At 58.1% G+C, this 11,811-nt stretch overlaps 1 protein-coding gene across 1 annotated transcript; it reads left to right on the top strand.

Moving 5' to 3' along the window:
* Positions 1–32: 32 nt before the first annotated feature.
* On the top strand, positions 33–11,527 carry STAMBP (STAM binding protein). The gene is given in 11 exon segments (XM_054650727.2): positions 33–86; positions 89–145; positions 1,340–1,569; positions 5,149–5,224; positions 6,057–6,152; positions 6,787–7,114; positions 7,734–7,858; positions 9,179–9,316; positions 10,168–10,280; positions 10,630–10,729; positions 11,070–11,527. Coding segments are annotated over 11 exon segments (1,359 nt in total). The 5' UTR covers positions 33–47; the 3' UTR covers positions 11,127–11,527.
* The last annotated feature ends 284 nt before the right edge of the window (positions 11,528–11,811 follow it).

Raw genomic sequence — 11,811 nt, 5'->3', positions numbered from 1 at the left:
CCGTTTCACAACCGGGCGGAAGTAGGTTGTATGTACTGCATACCCGGATGTTGAGGCGGCTTCTGATTGGCTGCCGAGAGCGAGGCTGTGGCAGGTGGGGAAGAACCCGGAAGTGCCGAGGGGGAACGGCAGCCGCCCGCGCCAGGTCAGGGCCGGGCCGGGCTGGAGAGGGCCCTGCGGGATGGGGGGGCCCGGCCGCTGCTGGGGGGGGTCCCTCTGACCACCGGGGGCGGCTTGAGGCGCCGGGGCCGCGGTGCTGGGGAGTCCCGAGCTGCCCCGAGAGACCGCGGCAGGAGGGCTCTGGCTGGGGGGGTCCGGTATGGCGGCGCGGGCAGGGGGGGCTGGAACCTTCCCTTGAGCAGGGGGACCCTGCCTGGAGCGTTCCGGCCGCGAGATGTTCACTTTAGGAAGGGGATCCCATCGCGGAGGGATCCTGGCTGTGGGAACCTTTGCTTTAGGTTCCTGTCATAAATCCTAAATTAATTTCAAACCTAAATTAATTTGTAACCGCCATGTCTGCTGGGAACTGCTGAGATGTGCTCAGGGCTGGGGTTGTTTCCTCTCAGGACAGGGGGATTCGTTCTGGGGCTCCCTTTGCCCCATTGTGGGGGGAGGATCTGGGAGTATCCTGTTGGGTCAGGATGGGTTTGGGATGGAGCCTGTTGGGTCAGGATGGGTTTGGGATGGAGCCTGTTGGGTCAGGATGGGTTTGGGATGGAGCCTGTTGGGTCAGGATGGGTTTGGGATGGAGCCTGTTGGGTCAGGATGGGTCTGGGAGGATCCTGGAGCCCCGTGATTCCCTGATTCTGGGATTCCCCGATTCTGTTATTCATGATTCCCTGATTCTGTGATTTCTGTTATTTCCGTGATTCTCAGATTCAGTGATTTCTGTGATTCCCTGATTTCCCTGATTCCATTATTCATGATTCCCTGATTGCCCAATTCCCTGATTTCTCTGATCCAGTGATTCTTTGATTCCCTGATTTCCCCGATTTCTGAGATCCAGTTATTTCCCCAGTTCTGTTATTTCTGCGATTTCTGTGATTCGCGATTCCCTGATTTCTCTGATCCAGTGATTCTGATTCCCAGATTCCCTGATTTCCCTGATTCCATGATTCATGATTCCTTGATTCCCCAATTCCCTGATTTCTGTGATTCCCTGATTTCCCTGATTCCACGATTCATGATTCCTTGATTCCCCGATTCCCCAATTCCCCGATTCCGTGATTTCTGTGATTTCCGTGATTTCTATGATTCCTGTGATCCCCCGATTCATCATTCCCCAGTTCCCCACACTCTAACTCCCCCCTCTCTCTCTCTCTCTCTCTCTGTCCCCCAGCCCCGTGCTGTCCGTGCAGCCATGCCGGGCCCGGGCCCGGGCAGTGCCAGCCTGGCCCCCGAGGAGCGGGTGCAGCGGCTGGTGCGGGCGGGCAGCCTGGTGCAGGTCAGTCAGGACGTGCCCCCGCGCCGCTACTTCCGCTCGGGCGTGGAGATGCTGCGCATGGCCACGGTGTACTGCCAGGAGGGCAACCTGGAGCACGCCTTCATCCTCTACCACAAGTACATCACGTAAGGGACCCTGCTGGGGGCATGGGGAGAGGGGGGGACACCCACGGGGATGGGGTCTGCTCCTGAGGGATCTGCCCCTCAGGGGATCTGCCCCTCAGGGATCTGCTCCTGAGGGGTTTGGGGTGGTTGTGAGGGCTTCGGGAGGTGGGGGAGCCCTGTGGGTCTGGGATCTGCCCCTGAGGGGATCTGCCCCTGAGGGGATCTGCCCCTGAGGGATCTGCTCCTCATGGATCTGCTCCTGAGGGGATCTGCTCCTGAGGGGATCTGCTCCTGAGGTATCTGCTCCTCATGGATCTGCCCCTCAGGGGATCTGCCCCTTAGGGATCTGCCCCTCAGGGGTTTGGGGTGGTTGTGAGGGCTTCGGGAGGTGGGGGAGCCCTGTGGGTCTGGGCTCTGCCCCTGAGGGGCTCTGCCCCTGAGGGATCTGCTCCTGAGGGGATCTGCCCCTGAGGAGATCTGCTCCTGAGGGATCTGCCCCTCAGGGGATCTGCTCCTGAGGGGATCTGCTCCTCATGGATCTGCCCCCTGAGGGGATCTGCTCCTGAGGGATCTGCTCCTCATGGATCTGCCCCCTGAGGGGATCTGCTCCTGAGGGATCTGCCCCTCAGGGTTTTGGGGTGCTCTGCCCTGAGGGGTTTGGGGTGCCAAACTGGGGTGGGGTGGGGTTTGGGGTAGTTGTGAGGGCTTGGAGAGGTGGGAGAGCCTCAGGGGTCTGGGGTGTTCTGCTCCTCAGGGGTCTGAGGTGTTCTGCTCCTCAGGGGTTTGGGGTGTTCTGCTCCCTGAAGGCTTTGGGGTGCTCTGCTGCTCAGGACTTTGGGGTGCCCTGTTCCCTGAGGGGTTTGAGGTGGTTGTGAGGGCTGGGGGAGGTGGGGGAGCCCCATGGGTCTGGGGTCTGCTGCTCAGGGGTTCTGTTCCCTGAGGGATCTGCCCCTGAGGAGTTTGGGGTGCCAAACTGGTGTGAGGTTTGGGGTGCTCTGCTGCTGAGGTGTAAAACTCAATAAAATTAAAAGGTTTAAAGGAAATAAATCCTCAAATATCCCTGGTCCCAAAGGAGGAGCTCCCTGTCCCCTCAGACTCAGCTGTGGGTGTTTAAAAGGATAAAAACTCCGATCCCAACATGGCAGTGTCCTGTTCCTGTAGGGTTTTCCCCACATCTGCCCCTCCTGCTCTGCCCTGCTGTGCTCTGTGCTGTGCCCACTCTCCCCAGCCAGCGTTGGCATCTCTGTGGGCACTTTCCCTGCCTGCCCCCTGTGCAGGGCTGCTGCCCCTCAAACCCAACACATTTTTCTCTGATTAGCTTTGCTCCCTGCCTCGCCCTTCCTGAGCTTTTATGGGCATGGTGGCGAGGCCAGGAGGCTGCTCAGGGAGCTGGGGAGTGTAAAACCTTTTGGGAAAGGTTCCCAACAAAGCCTTGGGAAGGGTTCCAGCCCCTCAGGCAGCTGGGGCCGCAGGAGAAACGTTTTAACTAAACAAATGAGCTGCAGGCTGGGTGACTGCAGCAGCCAGAGGTGCTGGCTTGTGTCCCCAGCTGCTTTCAAATGATTCTCCTGGCATTTCCAGCCTGCTTGGAAACCTTTCCCACCAGGGAAAACCTTATCCTGCTGGGATTTCTGCAGCCCTGACCAGTGCGAGCTCCTGCCCTGGGCTGCCCAAAGATGGAATTTTGGGCAGGAATTCCCCCCTGTGAGTGTGGGGAAGGGCTGGGATGGAATTCCCAGAGCAGCTGTGGCAGTGCCCAAGGCCAGGCTGGAGCACCTGGGACAGTGGGAGGTGTCCCTGCCATGGCAGGGGTGGCACTGGGTGGGCTTTGGGGTCCCTTCCCAGCCCTTCCCAGCCATTCCAGGATTCTGGAACCATCTCTAGGATTTTTAACCTGTGTCTTGAGCAGCTTCCCCTGCCAAAAGGATTCCAAGCAGGAACTCTGGGCTGGTTTGGTAAAGCTAAATAAGAAAGAAAAAAAGGAATAAGGCACAACTTGGAGCCAAATAAGAAGGGAAAAAGGAACAAGACACAACTTTTCTATAACACTGAGGCTCCTCAGTTTGCTTGGATCAGCTCCAGGGACTCACAAGGGCCTCGAGAGCCACTGGCTTGGCCTGGGCACCAGAGCTGGGCTTAAAAATAGTCCTGGCTCTGGCTGCTGTGCAGCTGCTGCTCTGCTGGGCTTTGCAGCAGCCCAGAGCTGCTGGCTGTGGGAGCTTTTGGTGCTGCCAGGCCCCAGCAGGGCTGTCCCTGGCAGCCAGGAGCTGTTCCAGCCCTTGCCCTGCCTGCCTGAGCCTTCCTCTCCTCCTCCTGCCCACATCTTTCCCTCCTTCCTGAGCTGTGCAAACCCAGCTGGCTCTGCTGCTTTTTCCATCCAGCATCTGCTCTTAATCCTGCCTAATTAATCCCTTCCATTGGCTCCTGAGGGGCTGGCAGGGCTCAGGGCCCTGTTGTGTCTCCTCAGCACCCTGACCTACTTCACACCCCCCCAGCTGGCAGTGGGACCTGGCTGGGACTGGGGTTCTGGGGGCAGCCACGGCCTCTGCAGGGCTCCAGCTGTGCCCTGGCTCTGCTGATGCTGCAGCCTCACCAGGAGCATCCAGGGGGACACAAAGTCCCGGAGGGCTTGGAGCAGCTGGCTTGGTTTGCTGCACACACACAGTGTTGGCAGAGTTCCTGTGACTCCTGAGTTTTTCCTGTTTGGCTTTGCTTGGTTTGTTCTGCTCTCTCTGGCACTGTCTTTCCCCTTTTCCTTTTTCCCTTTTTCCCCTTTTTCCTTTTCCCTCTCTTTTTCTTTTCTCCTTTTCCCTCCCTTTTTCCCTCCCTTTTTCCCTCCCTTTTTCCCTCCCTTTCCCCCCTTTTCCCAGGGGAACACAGGGGAAGAGCAGAGCTTTAAATTGGACGTTAAAATGAAATTCTTCCCTGGGAGAAGAGCAGGGAGCCCCTGGATCCCTGGAGGTGTCCCTGGGCAGGGCTGGGATCACCCTGGGCCAGGGGAGGCTGAGTGGGGAGGATGCTGAGCTCACTCTTGATTTCCCTCCCCAGAATTTTCCCTGGGCTGCCCGGGGAGCTCAGGCTGCAGAGCCCAAAGGCTCCTTCAGCAGCAGCTGGGGCTGGTGGGAATTTGCTTTTTGCTCCCCTGCAGGTTCTCCCTGCCAGGGTCTGAGCTGATTTCCCCTCCTTTCACCCCCCCTGTCCCTCCTTGCAGAAGGACACAGAGCTCTGAGTCAGCTGGGATGGGATCCAGGATGCTGCCAGGTGTGGGCAGCTCCTCCCCGAGTCCCCACCGTGCCCTTGGTGCTTCAGAGCAGGTTATTGATGGTTCCCTTCCCAGGAAATGTGTTGATGGTTCCCTTCCCAGGAAATGCATTGATGGTTCCCTTCCCAGGAATGTATTGATGGTTCCCTTCCCAACTCAAGTGTTTGTCCAGGTGTGAGGAGATCCTGTGTGGAGCTCCCCCTTGGGACTGAGTGAGATCTGAGTGAGAGCAGAGCCCCAGGGGCTGCTGTGGGATGGAGCCTTCCTGCAGGCAGCCCGAGGGGTGCCCCAGAGCCCCACTGAGTGCCCTGACCTGCAGGTTCTGTCCCTTTTTCCAGGCTCTTCATCGAGAAGCTGCCGCAGCACCGCGATTACAAAACCGCCGTCATCCCTGAGAAGAGGGAGACGGTCAAAGTAAGTGGGGACGTGGTCAGGGTCATCATCCCTGCCTCTGGGACCACTGATCCACACAAATGTGAGCAGCCTGGGCTCGGCCAGGCCGTGCTGAGCCCTCAGGAGCTCAGTTCTGGGCCCCTCACTCCATGAAATCCATTGAGGGGCTGGAGCGTGTGCAGAGATGGGGAAGGGGCTGGAGCCCCAGGAGCAGCTGAGGGGGCTGGGAAGGGGCTCAGAGGGAGAAAAGGGGGGTCTGGGGGGACCTTCTGGCTCTGCACAGCTCCTGACAGGAGGAGGGGGTCAGGCTCTGCTCCCAGGGAGCAGGGACAGGATAAGGGGAAACAGCCTCACGTTGCACCAGGAGAGGTTTAAGCTGGATAAATTTCCAATAAGCATTGTCCAGTCCTGGCACCAGCTTCCACCATCCCTAGAAGTGTTCCAGAACACCTGGAGACATGGATTAGTGGTGCACAGCTGGGGGAATGGTTGTTTTCCAACCTGAACAATTCCAGAGTTACACTTTGGGGGGTTCTCACCCCGTTACACTTGCACTGGGCTGGCTGTGGTGTCCAGCTGGGGTGTCCTTCCTTCCCTGTCCAGCTCCCTGCTTTTCAAGGACCATGAGTGGTGGCTGGTGACTTCCTTTTCTCCAAGGGAATCCTTGGAGATTCCTCCCAGCCTGCAGCAGCTGCAGCTCCTCTGCTCAGCTCTGACAGAAGAGGAAAGCACAGCACTGCCCAACCTCTTGCTCAGTGATTTTGGTGCTGCTTTTTGGGCTCTCCAGCCGCTCAGCTTTTGTTTTTCCTTGCCTGGGGGCTGCCCCAGGCTGATGCTGAGTTTCCTCCCCCAGCAACTGAAGGAAGTAGCCTTTCCCAAGGCCGAAGAGCTCAAGGAGGAGCTGCTAAAGAGGTACGCCCAGGACTATGCTAAGTACAAGGAGCAGGAGGTGAGTGACAGCAGGGGCTGCAGGCTGTGCTCCCCTGGAGCCCCTCAGCCTCGCAGGGCTCCCTGGGTGCTGGGGACTGTCCAGGCTGGGTGGCCCCAATGTCACTGCTGGTGGCTCTGTCAGAGGTGGCCCTGGCTCTGCTCCCCGTGCACCCCCAGCCAGCCCGAGCTGGGGCTCTTTGCTTGGGGTGTTCTCTCTGCCCCACCAAAGGAAAGCACCACGGGATGAAAAATTAGGAGCAGAAATTCAGTTTAAAAAGGGGAAGGGGTGTAGGGGTTGTAATTCCACCACAACCCCTGGATCTGTGTGGGCAAAGCAGTCACCTCTGCATCAGTTTGGCTTTGGACTTTAGAGCATAGGGGGAAATCAGCCTGGGATTGTAATTCCATGGAAAAGGAAGGGTAAAGCATTGGTTTTTCCTGCCCTTGGTGCAGCTGGCTCTGGATCTGTGCCCTACAAGCTGAAATTTCCTTGCACAAAATGCTGTTTGCTGGTGACCTTTAGGAATAACCTGGGAATGGCTGAGGGTCTGCCCTGGGCTGGTGTCCCCCTCTCTGCTGCTGTCCCTGGGCATGTTCCTCTTGCAGCAGGAGGAGGAGGAGGAGGAGTAATCATCACCCCTGTGGCTTTGCAGCAGCAGCTGGAGGAGGAGAGGACTCGTGTGGCCCGGCTGAAGCAGCAGCAGGCAGAGCAGGAGCAGTTCCACGCCTTTGAGGAGATGATCCGGCAGCAGGAGCTGGAGAAGGAGCGCCTGAGGATAGTGCAGGAGTTTGGGAAGCCAGAGCCACAGCCTGTGGATGGACCCCTCATCCCTGGCGTGGAAAAGCCCCCGACAGATTTGATCCCAAAGGTTCCAGCGTCTCCAGCCCACCCAGCGAGCCCAGCAGCGGGGACTGTGCCCTCCAAACCTCCGGCTGTGGACAGATCTCTGAAGCCCAGTGCTCTGGGGAGCACAGAGAGCAGTTAGTACCTCTTGGAGCAGCCCTTCTCCCTGCTGGGGCTCAGCCAGACACTGCCAGCTCCTCTGGAGAACCTCGGGGGCTTCTTCCCAGCCTCTCTGGGAAGCTCTTGGAGTCTCCTGAGTGGGGCTTTGCTCTCCTGGCTCACTGGGTGTTGTCCTCCCTGCTTCTCCAGCCCAGCTCTCTGCTCTTCCAGGGTCTGCAGCCTGGCTGCCTTTCCTTGATACCAAAACTTGCTGGAGATGGGGTTTAGCTCCTGACTGAATCCTCCTCCTGACCAAATCCCTCTCAATGTGGTTCCAAAGCTCTGATCCAGACACGTCCACTGGCCGAGTCTTGCCCAGTGTCACGTCCTGCTTTAAATAACACCTCCTGAGGGTGTGTGCTTTCATTTTTAGTCACAAAACACTCCTTTTGGCCCCTGCCAGAGGATGCTTCCCCTCTCCAGCTCCCTTTCCCCGCTCTTGGAGAGGTGCTGCGAGTGTCACAGTGGCACAGTTCCCTGAGCTCACCCTGCAAGGTGACTTCACCTCCCCAGCTGGATTTTCCCGGTGTCCTCCCTTCAGCTCCTGCCCCGAGGGACCCTCCCAGGCCGTGCTCACTGTGCTCCCTGCTCCCCCAGGTGCAGCAGTGGATGTCCTCCGCCAGGTCATCGTCCCCAGGGAGCTGTGCCACAAGTTCCTGCAGCTGGCTGACGCCAACACCGTGCGGGGCGTGGAGACCTGCGGGATCCTCTGTGGGAAGCTGGTAAGGACACAGCCCCCATGGCGACCCCAAAAGTGCCACGAGGGGCTGCTTGGCACGGTGCCACAGCTTTGGGAGTGGCTCAGGGAGCCTGGTTTTTGTCCTGGGCTCTTCAGTGGGTGTCAGGCTTCCATGTGAGTGTTAAGGGATGATGTGCCTCTCCCTTTCCTCCTTTTTGGGTTAGGGTTTCCCCACCCTGAGTTCCCATTCAGCTTTTTCTCTCTTGGTGACATTTCTGGTGGCATTCCTTGTCCCTTGGGTGTCCCAGCTGGTGGCCCTCAGGCTTTGTTCCCCCCCAGACTTTGCGTGCCCAGGTTTTGGCAGCTCTGCCCCGAGCCACTCCCAGAAGTTTGCTTTGAAATGAAATTGTTTGATGGAGCAACTTCCTGCAGCCCAGCTGCTTCCAGACTCTGGGGATGCTTTAGGGATGAGGCATCGTCCCCTCTGCAGTGAGAGCTGGGTCTGGGGGTGTCCAGGGCTTCTCTGAGCTCCTGGGGGTGCTCTGCACAGCAGGGAGAATGAAACAGTAAAAAATCCTGGAACTCCTTTGGAAAAATCCTGGAACTCCTTTGGAAAAAATCCTGGAACTCCTTTGGAAAAAATCCTGCAATTCATTTGGAAAAAATCCTGCAATTCCTTTGGGAAAGATCCTGCAATTCCTTTGGAAAAAATCCTGCAATTCCTTTGGAAAAAGTCCTGCAACTCTTTTGGAAAAATCCTGGAACTCCTTTGGAAAAATCCTGCAGCTCCTTGGAGCTGCACCTGCAGATGGGTGGTGGATGCACCCATGTGCAGGACTTTGCCCTCTGTTGAGGGAGTGACCAAATTATTCTTTGTCTCCTTCAAAAGGCAAAAAGCCCAGAAGTTTTTCTCCACAATTTGGTAAAAAAGACACCTCATAAGACCTTTGAGACCTCACTTTAAACTTGGGGCTGCCCAGTTGGACAGAGGCCAAGAGGTCTGGCCTGGGTAATTCACTAGAAAAAGAGAACAAAGGAAATAATCCCATTTGTGGGGTGTTTTAGCAGGAGCAAAACCCTCTTGCCCTTAGCTCAGTTTTTCTCTGTAAGAACTTTGTTGTTTTGCCTTTTAATAAAACTTTTTCAGTTTCCAACACTACCTCAGAAGCCATCCTGCTGGTTTGATGGCATTCAAAGTGGCTGAGCTAGCTCGGGTGCAATAAGTTCTCTAAAAGCTCACAGGACCTAACTCAAAAGAGAAAACCATCATCCCTGGGCTGGTCCCAAGGCTCAGCAAGGTCCTGAGGTGCCCCAGGGGTGTGACCTGGGTGTCACAGCCGCCCGTGCTGGCCCTGCCTTGCAGATGAGGAACAAGTTCACCATCACGCACGTCCTCGTCCCCAAGCAGCTGGGGGGCCCCGACTCGTGCACCACGGAGAGTGAGGAGGAGCTCTTTGTCATCCAGGACCAGCATGGCCTCGTCACCCTGGGCTGGATCCACGTGAGTCCCCAGCCCCAGGGAAGGGCTGGCAGGGAATGGCCACAGCCTCTGCTTCGCTCTGGGGCAGCCTCGTTCCCTGCTCGGGTGGGGAAAGCCAGGCCTGGGTAATTTTGGGTCCCTTCTAAAGCATCAAGCTCTTTGAGAGGGAAAGAGGAAAGGTTTGGATGAGATACTGGGAAGAAACTGTTCCCTGTGAGGAAGGAGGAGAGGTTTAGATGAGATATTGGGAAGAAACTCTTCCATGTGAGGAAGGAGGAGAGGTTTAGATGAAATACTAAGAAATTCTTCCCTGTGAGGAAGGAGGAAATGTTTAGATGAGATACTGAGAAGAAACCTCCCTGTGTGGAAGGAGGAAAGGTTTGGATGAGATATTTGGGAAGCTCTTCCCTGTGAGGGTGAGGAGCCCTGGCCCAGGTGTCCGGAGCAGCTGTGGCTGCCCCTGGGTCCCTGGCAGTGCCCAAGGCCAGGCTGGAGCCCCCAGGGACAGTGGGAGGTGTCACCCCATGGCAGCAGTGACACTGGGTGGGCTTTAAGGTCCCTCCAACCCAACCCATTCTGGGATTCTCTGGAGCTGCCATCTCAGACACGAAGCTCCCGTTTCCTGCAGCTGAAGCCAGCCCTGGTGGCTCTGTGGGGACACCCCTGGCTGCTCTCCTGGAGGGACACAGCTCCAGCCCTGTGAGCTGTGCCAGCTGCAGGCTCCTCCCTGGCTGTCCCCACGGAGCCCCTGGGATCCCTGCCAGGCCAGGCTGAGCAGTCTCTGGAAAGCAGCAGCTGCCTGAGGCCTTGGGCACGGCCATGGTGCTGCAGCACTGCCCAGCCCCTCAGGGCTGTCCCCTGTCCCTGTGCAGACCCACCCCACCCAGACAGCCTTCCTGTCCAGCGTGGACCTGCACACCCACTGCTCCTACCAGATGATGCTGCCAGAGTCCATCGCCATCGTGTGCTCCCCCAAGTACCAGGAGTGAGTCTGGGGGGCCAGGAGGGGCTCTGGGGGGCCAGGAGTGAGTCTGGGGGGCCAGGAGTGTGGGTTGGGATGGGATGGGATGGGGATGGGATGGGATGGGATGGGATGGGATGGGATGGGATGGGATGGGATGGGATGGGATGGGATGGGATGGGATGGGGATGGGATATGGGATATGGGATATGGGATGGGATGGGATATGGGATGGGATATGGGATGGGATATGGGATGGGATGGGATGGGGCAGGATGGGGATGGGATATGGGATGGGATATGGGATGGGATATGGGATGGGATGGGGCAGGATGGGCCTGCAGAGGCTGCAGAGCTGCTGTTCTCGCTGCAGGACAGGGTTCTTCAGGCTGACAGAGCATGGCCTGGAGGAGATCTCATCCTGCCGGCAGCAGGGGTTCCACCCACACCCCAAAGAGCCCCCTCTGTTCACAGTGAGTGCCCTGGGGAGGGGGTGGCTGTGCTGGCTAAACCCACCCTGAGCTGCTGGGCTGGGGCAGGCAGGCTCAGCCTGGCAGGGGCTGCTCTGCAGGAGCCTCCTGAGGTGCTGCAGGTGCTGCAGAGCTGCAGGAGCAGGGCCAGGCAGCAGCCCAGGGCTGTTTGGGGGGGGGATCTGTGTCTGGGGCCTGCCATGATCCCCCTGTGGCTCCAGGCAGGGCCAGCAGTTGGAGTGGTGCAGGAGCTGGGCCCAGGGGCTGTTCTGGGTCAGCACAGGTTGTGTCAGGAGATGGGAGCACCTGAGTAACCCCTGTGCCCCCCTGTCCTCTCTTGCAGAGCTGCAGCCACGTGTCCGTGGTGGAGAGGGACGTGGTGCTGCTGGATCTCCGATAATCCTCCGGCCTTGCCCCTCTCAGGAGCCACCCAGCTCCCCCAGGCCCTTTAGGGACTCTTCTCCTCTCCTGTAGCAGATGATTCCCACCACGATCCCTCCCTGCCTCCCTCACACCCCTGGGAGCCCTGGGCCCTCAGTGCCTGCTCCAGTGGGCTCCAGGTGTGGGGAGAGGCCAGCTGGGAGCTCAGAGCCAGAAGCCAACACTAAAGCCCTTGTTCAACTCTAACCCACGGCCTCCTGGGGAGGTTCTCTGTGACTTGCTGCCACCCTGAGGTGTGGAAACCTCTTCAAGTGCTTTTGGGACTTGTCCCCTTTGACCCCTGCCCTGTTTTGTCCCCGTTCTGGGCTGCTGGAGGAGCTCCCAGGAGCAGATAAACCTTTCCTGTGGTTTAAACCCAAACCTGAGCCCCACACCAGCTCAGGGCTCTTTGTGTCTGCCTGGGGAGGGGAGAGGGGCCCAAGGGATCCTTTGGGACCCCTCTGTCAGCATCTCAGGGCTGCAAATCCCTGGATGTGGCCCTGCTTTGCAGCCCAGCTGTGGTTAGGGATGTCTGGGCACTCATCCCTTTTTCCTGGCCTGGTGTTACCATGGAGGAGCTCGGTGTGGCTGCCACCACCACTCCAGGGTGGAATTCCAGCAGCTCTGACCACTTCATCCCAGTCCAGGATGGGATTTCCAACAGC

The sequence above is a fragment of the Agelaius phoeniceus genome, chromosome 30, assembly GCF_051311805.1.
Source record: "Agelaius phoeniceus isolate bAgePho1 chromosome 30, bAgePho1.hap1, whole genome shotgun sequence".
Lineage (NCBI taxonomy): Eukaryota > Metazoa > Chordata > Aves > Passeriformes > Icteridae > Agelaius > Agelaius phoeniceus.
Note: the sequence above shows the minus strand (reverse complement) of the source record. Positions and strands in the feature narration are given on the sequence as shown.